This window comes from Natrix helvetica (genome assembly GCF_964273705.1).
Source record: "Natrix helvetica genome assembly, chromosome: 1".
Lineage (NCBI taxonomy): Eukaryota > Metazoa > Chordata > Lepidosauria > Squamata > Natricidae > Natrix > Natrix helvetica.
This window is the reverse complement of record NC_138548.1, coordinates 169,883,527-169,891,202: the sequence shown is the minus strand read 5'-3', so window position 1 is coordinate 169,891,202 and position 7,676 is coordinate 169,883,527. Positions and strand designations below refer to the sequence as shown.

Sequence of the window (7,676 nt, the reverse complement as noted above, 5' to 3'; positions counted from 1 at the left end):
TCGCGGGGTCTATGTAGTCTTATTGGATGACCCACAGAAAGATCTGGACTGACTGACATTTGTTTGCCCGCAATCACAAGAAAACAGCCATTTGGGCCTTGTAAAATACCACAGTCTGAGAGTAGCTGATACAATAGAACAAACCCCCTAACCTTTCTTTGGAGAAAGCACAAACTAGGAAAGAGAAGTCCAGTGGTCTTCCTTCCTTCCTTCCTTCCTTCCTTCCTTCCTTCCTTCCTTCCTTCCTTCCTTCCTTCCTCCCTCCCTCCCTCCCTCCTTCCTTCCTTCCTTCCTTCCTTCCTTCCTTCCTTCCTTCCTAATGTTGGCAAACATCCTGAACACAACAATATAATTGTTCTTGTTTGGTATTTTTTGTTCTTAAAAGAACCAGTCTTTCTTTTAAGAACAAAAACATTTTGGTCAAGGACTTTGTACTTCGTAACTTTGTTACCTAGTACTTATAAAACTATGTGTGCTTTTAAAAATAGGTGAAATATAAAGAAAATAATAGAAATTATTTTCTTTTTCTGACCCCCCCTCCATCATTCCCGTTTTCTGCAAAACTGTTCCCTAAATAAAAAAAACTGTTCCATAAAAGAGTTGAAGAAGCTTCTTGGATGAGAAGCGAAACGTCTTCAACGAAAAATCAGAAAGTCCAGTTGCCTCTGGAAAAAAAGCACCTTTGGAACAACCTTGACCTGGATGGCTGAGAATCTCCATAGTCAAATGTTCACTAAATAAATCTCCTGGAGATCTTACGTATCCTACGTGTTCAAAAACATTTTTCTTCATCTTATTTTTCTGGTTTGCTCCTTCTTTGGGGCTTAACTTTGGGGATGAAGACTGGCGAACTGCTTGATTGCAAAAAAAATGCTTAGTTGGATTTCTTTTCCGGAAGGGGACAACGCCTTCCCACACCCAAGAAATGCCACAGGAAAGAAAGAAGAAGAAGCGGACCGGACCCCAAAGCCTCCGCGGGCGTTGGACTAATCTTCGAGACAGAAGGGATAAGGGAAGGAACTTTCCGTCGTTTTTCGGGGTAAAGCCGCAAGGCGACTGGAAGACCGAAGGAGGAGGAAAGTTGTCTCCGACGCCTGGTTTCTCTGGGTGTGTGCATAGGTGAGGGTGCAGGAACTCTCAGGACAGCTTCTCAGGAGATGAGCGATGGAGAAGAAGAAGCAGAAGAAGAAGAGGAGCAGGAGGAGCAGGAGCTGGAGGAGGAGGAGGAGGAAGAGCTTTGCCTCTCACCTGGGCAAATCGCCTCTTCCCTTTGCGCCCCTCCCCCAAGTTGATATTCGGAGTGGCATTCGCATTTGGGGGTGTATCTGTGTGTGTGTGTCAAAGGACGGGGAGAGAAATCTGATCCTCTTTCCATTCTCTAGAGAAGCCAGCCTGTCGTAGAGTGGCAAAGGGCAAGTGGCAAGCCCTGCCTTCCATTCCCCTTCCCCTTCTCCTCCCCAACAACCCCGAGCCCGGCGCAGAAGAACGGGTTAATCTCTCCTGCGGGTACAAACAGGTCCGCAAGAGTCTCCGGCTGGCGACAGATGGCCACTTTCTTCGGGCCACAAAGGGATGGAGGGGAGAGCGGGGCGGCATACAAATGGGCAGCTCACGTGACCACCGCCAAACCTCGCTCCCCATCTCCCCCCTTTCGCCTCTCTCCTCCTCGCGCCCGCCGCTTCGGGAGCCTGACGTGGGGGGACCAGATGGCGCGTGCCGGGGGAAGGCTGACGCGGTCGCCGAAGAAGTGGGCGGGGAGGGAGCGGCGAGGCGGGGCCGGCCGTTCCCCGCCCCTCCCCTTCCCAAGCATGCCCAGGCTGCCTCTATATATATAATCTGAGCCTCTTTAACCCGCGGCTTCAAAGAAAAAAAAGTAACCATCATCGGACTGAATCGATGAAGTAAATGAAAAGGGAAGCCGTCCGCGCCCAAGGAAAAGCGTCCCGGGACCAACAAGGTTATGAAACCTGCGCTGCGGAGGACACGCTGAAGAAGAAGAAGAAGAAGAAGAGGGGAAAAAGGAGAGGTAATTTCTGTCCTTGAGGTCCAGTTTAGGTGGGAGAAGCGATAGCTCGGAAGCAGGCGAACCTGATGCTCTGGGTGAGGATGATGCCTTCGATCTTTTGAGCCTGATTTCGATCAATGCGCATTAAACCAAGAAGAAGAAGAGCCATTGAATGGATGGGCTTTGGCTTTCCGTGGTGGCTTCCAACCGGCTGTAATAGGTGTTTTAGGTGTGTTTTTTAAAACTTCGGAGTGGAAGTTACACTGATGCCCAAGTGAGGCTCGTTTCCTAGAAAACGTCGCAAAAGCTTCTAGACTTCACCTTTCTCTCTGCCCCCCTCCCTTCCGATTACCGAAGGAAGCCTAGCAGGAGGGTGGGGTGGTGGTGAATCAGATACGACCCGTGGCATCTGCTCTGTGGCTCAAGAAGCTGGCTGGCACTCATTTGGGGGGTGCGAAACGAACCAGATGGACTCCCCCTCAGGCGGGACGGAAGGGGCTGCTCATTCTAAAGTCAGGGTTTTGAAGGTGATAGGATCAGCAAAGTGGGGGAATAAGGGGGGGGTGGAGTTAAATTATTCCAAACAGCACTGTTGTCTTTTAAATCGAGATTGGGGGTGGTGGTGGTGATGTTGATGATGATGATGAAGATGATGGTGCAGTTTAGAGCAGAGAGGGCTAGATTTGGTAAGTTCTGCTGCCAATTAAAGCGTTTGGAACTGGGAGCTTGACTGACAATCTGGTGGAGCAAAGAACTTCCGAAGTCAACTAAGTCAACCGGCTCAACTGTTGCATTTTGATTACGCCGGGCTTGCCCTGACTGGCAGATTTCATTCCATACCCCCACCCCGTCCCCCCGCACCGTCCTTTCCATTTCCTCATTAGCAAACGTTTCCCTAGAACATTGAGGTTCCTCAGACAAAAAAAGGGGGGCAGGGGGAATTATTAGGCGGTCAGTGCACCTGATCCCTGTCTCGGTGGCAGGGTTTTCCTCGACTCTGAACAGTTGGGAAGTCTGTAAAGCTTTTGTGCAGGATGGCATCGGCTGCTATTGTGGACAGGCGAAAGCAATGAAAAGGCGAGCCGAATAAAAGAATAAATCCTCCTCCTGCTGCCCTGGATAAATTATTATTGGCAATTTGCTCCATTGGTTCTACAGCGTGGGTGTGTTTTAAATGCAATTCGACCCCCCCCCCCTTGGTTAGAGACCTCCGCCTATAAAATCCCCATAAAACATTATATAACGCTCTATGAGACAAGAGGCGTCACCGCGAAGAGAACTACGAGAATTAAAAGCTTGTTGGCGAAAGGCATCAGGAGTAAGTAAGTTTCATTGCAGGGCAGTGTCCCTCGCTAAGTTCAGTTTTTGAAAAAATGGAACCGATCGCGGAATTTAACTTAGGTCCGTGGCGTCCCTGAAGTTGCAGGTGTAACGGGAGCTGTAATGAGATCCAATTGAAGCCAAAGACCGTTTCTTAGAATGATATTGTACTGGACAACGCTTCTTGAATAAAATAGTACAATAGTACAATCTTTGAGGGTTACTCACAGAAAACATTTTAGGAAGTCCACTAATACTTACTTCCTAGGAAACAGGCTTGCTTGCAGAATATTATGTGTACATATATGCAGTGTCCGTAGTTTTAAATGTATTTATTTCTCCTTGGCCTATGTTTCTCAGAATGACCAAATCGTACAGTGAGCACCCACTGATGAGAGAGCCTCAGCCCCACGGCACCCCCAGCTGGACTGACGACTGCCTCAGCTCCCAGGACGACGACCATGACATGGACAAGAAAGAGGAAGACTTGGAAACCTTGCAGGCAGAGGCTGATGTCGAATCTCTGAGAAACGGGGAAGAAGAAGAGGAGGAAGAGGAGGATGACCTAGAGGAGGAGGAGGCGGAGGAAGACGACGAGGATGCCGAGGAGGAGGAGGAAGGCGACGAGGACGACCAAAAACCCAAGAGACGTGGCCCCAAGAAGAAGAAGATGACCAAAGCGCGGCTGGAGAGATTCAAGCTGAGGCGCATGAAGGCCAACGCCCGCGAGCGGAATCGCATGCACGGTCTCAACGCCGCGCTGGACAACCTGCGCAAAGTGGTACCCTGCTACTCCAAAACGCAGAAGCTGTCCAAGATCGAGACGCTGCGCCTGGCCAAGAACTACATCGGGGCCCTCTCGGAGATCTTACGCTCGGGCAAGAGCCCCGACTTAGTGTCCTTCGTGCAGAGTCTCTGTAAAGGCTTATCTCAGCCCACGACCAACCTGGTGGCCGGCTGCCTCCAGCTCAACCCGCGGACCTTCCTGCCCGAGCAGAACCCGGAGCTGCTGACCCACATCCAGCCTACCGGCGCTTCCTTCCCGGGCCATCCCTACCCTTACCAGTCGCCCGGCCTTCCGAGTCCGCCCTACGGCACCATGGACAGTTCCCACCTCTTCCATCTCAAGGCGCCTCCCGCTTACGGGGCGGCGCTGGAGCCCTTCTACGAGAGCGCCCTGGCCGAAGGGGAGAGCCCCGCTTTCGACGGGCCCCTCAGCCCGCCGCTCAGCGTCAACGGGAACTTCTCCTTCAAGCACGAGCCGTCCAACGAGTTCGAGAAGAACTACGCCTTCACCATGCACTACCCGGCCGCCGGCCTGGCCGGAGCTCCCGGCCACGGCTCCCTCTTCGCCTGCTCGGCGGCTTCGCGTTGCGATCTCCCTCTCGACAGCCTCCTGCCCTACGAGAGCCAGGTCCACCACGAGCGGGTCATGAGCGCCCAGCTCAACGCGATCTTTCACGACTGAAAGGTCTTCCAAGCCGCTTAAAGAGGAGGAACCGGGATGCTCGCGGCGGCCACGGACTCCGGGCTTAGTACGTTCCCCCGCAAGGAAGGGAGCAAAAGACGGGCAGGAGCGGAGAAAAAGGAACTCTTCCAGGCTTCCGAGACACCTTTTTATGCGTTTTAGGGTTTCTCGCCTTTCAGGAGCAACGGAGAAGCGGACATTTCTCTTGGGCCCGCCGGTCGTTCTCGCCCTTCCTCCCTTCGCTCCGAATCTTGATGGTGTTGATTAGATGACGTTCGGCTTTCCCTTGGTTTGATCGGCACAACGAATGGCAAGCAATAATTAGGATCTATGCAATTTTTTTTAAAACGAACACTAAATCTGTCAGTTACAAAAAAGAAGAAGAAGAAAGAAAGGAAAGAAATTGAAAGTATATATAAAATTTATATTTTTCAATCAGCATTTTGTTTTTCCTACTTGTTCCCTTTCCCGTTTTGGCTTCTTTGGTTGTGATTTTTTTTTTTTGTACAGAATTTTTAATAACTTTTGATAAACTATTTTGAACCATGCAGCTTCATCAATTTTTTATACCTATCGGAAACAAAGTAGAATAATATCTAATTTATATAGAATAATTTAAGTAATTTAAACCAGCAGAAAAAAATATACTTAGAAGAACAAGGGAGAAAAAAAAGCTGTTTGTTGCCTTAGCATCTCCTCCGTTCAATTTCCTTTTAAACACACACACACACACACACACACACACACACACACACACACACTTTTTCTTTTTTTGGAGGGATAAGAAAATCTTTATGTGATTTTCATTTATAAAAATGCTTGAAAGGATGGAAGACGGAAAAATATTTATTTCCCATTAATTATATTGGCATATTATTCCAAGAGTTCTGCAAAATTGTGTGTGTGTGTGTGTGCATGCACCCATGTTCTCATGAACAAATACCCTGCACTTATCCACACAAAAACATCTGCTTTAGGATCACATTCAACTTGCAATGTTTTTTTAAAGCTCTTTGGAGTCCACCCTAATTTCTTTAAGATTTTAAAGAAACTACAGATAAAGGAACATTGTTTCCATGCAACCTTAAATGCATGGTTTTTAAAATGCATAGTTATATAATTTTTTATTTCTGTCCAGGTGGAAAAAAAATTAAAAGATTTATGATCGTTGGGTTATATGCCAATTGTAGTTAGCAGTTTTCAAACCAATGCAAACCATTTGACTTTGTAATTAGAACAAGATAGTTATGCATGCACAATGCAACCCAGAGTAAGTGCTGTCTGAAATGTAATGCTGGTTCATCTGAAATCAACCTGTACTGTAATTTTGTTTGTAATCCTGTATGTGACAGCGTAATGCACATTTGGAATGTTTAAAAACAAAACAAAACCAAGCTGGGTGATGAAGTAGTAAAGAGCCATTGGTCAAATGTTGCATTTCTCCCTAAGTCCCTTGCTCCATTCCCCCCTCCCAATTCCTATGGGATTATTGTAATAGTTATTAAAAGATGCAACATTCACTATTTGTACAATAAAATGAGGTTTGAAAAAAAAAAAACCGAGGTGCGATCCAGTAAATCAGCAGAAGCATTAAACTACAAAATGACTATCCGAAATGACTTCAGCAGAAGCATGTTTTCAGCTCCAGTCTAGTAAAGTATGAAAAAGGCAGACTGCTGTATCATCCCAAGTTCTGCGTAGCTGACAGCGGTAATACAATATACAGACAGTGGTAGGATGAGAAGGCATATTGGTGAATAGAACAGAACAGAACAGAATGGAATGGAGCAGAGTAGAGTGGAGTAGAAGAATGGAATGGAATGGAGTGGAGTGGAGTAGAATAGAAGAATAGAATGGAGTGGAGTGGAGTGTGGAGTGGAGTGGAGAGTGGAGTGGAGAGTGGGGTGGGGTGGGGTGGGGTGGAATGGAGTGGAGTGGAATGGAATAGAATAGAATAGAATAGAATAGAATAGAATAGAATAGAATAGAATAGAAATTCTTTATTGGCCAAGTGCAATTGGACAAACAAAGAATTTGTCTCTGGTGCCTAAACTCTCAGTGTAGATACAAGCAACAAGTGATGAATCTTCAGTGATCAAATTATGGAGATGCCCACTGTAGTTAAAGCTGGAAGTGCCATGCTATGTCTTGGAAGCAGTCTTTATTATTCCAAAGTAAAGTGAAGAGGAATTAAAAAATTAAACAGTAAGGAAAAGGTTTGCCTTGTTAACAATAGTTATGAATGACTTCACAAGGCTTAAAAAGATGTTCTGATGCATCTCAAAGTAAACTGAAGTAAGGGTTGGTTAACCCTCTTCTCTGGAGCAGATAATATTTAGTTCCACTCTTGCAAATGATCTCAAGATTGCACAGCTAAACTGACAAGAACTCATAGGATTATTGCTCCAATTTATGCTCTAATTTGGACATTATTTGTGTCCAAATAATGATTTATAGAGGTTTTCTGTAACACTAGGTGGGAAATAATCATTGATATCAAAGTGAAGGTCTTTCCATCTGAAAAAAAATATATAGGAAAATAAGGATAAGATTTTAAAAAGTGAAGATCTGAGTAAAGTATGATTTCCCAGGTGTTCTGGAACCATGTTCTCCCCTCAGTTTCAACACCAGTTTCATTTTCTCCAAACCAAGTGGGTGTCACTTGGAATACACTGATATGAATAATGCTCAGAGGTGATGTTTGGAATTAATTTCTTCTCTTTCATGATGACATGCATATCAATAATGCTTGCAAACTAGTATGTGAGTGAAGAGATGGTTCCTCAAAAGTAGGCTTTACAGCAGAGGAAAGGGTATCCCAGTCCAATGCATTAGCTTGAGAGTAATATTATTACACTGGACAACGTCAAGAGGACAAAATTA

The 7,676-nt window shown here is 46.3% G+C and overlaps 1 protein-coding gene across 1 annotated transcript; it reads left to right on the top strand.

Annotated features, from left to right (window-relative positions):
* Positions 1–3,682: 3,682 nt before the first annotated feature.
* NEUROD1 (neuronal differentiation 1) lies at positions 3,683–6,329 on the top strand. Its single transcript, XM_081939180.1, has one exon. It carries the CDS (start codon positions 3,687–3,689, stop codon positions 4,791–4,793), a length of 1,107 nt encoding a protein of 368 aa, XP_081795306.1. The 5' UTR covers positions 3,683–3,686; the 3' UTR covers positions 4,794–6,329.
* The last annotated feature ends 1,347 nt before the right edge of the window (positions 6,330–7,676 follow it).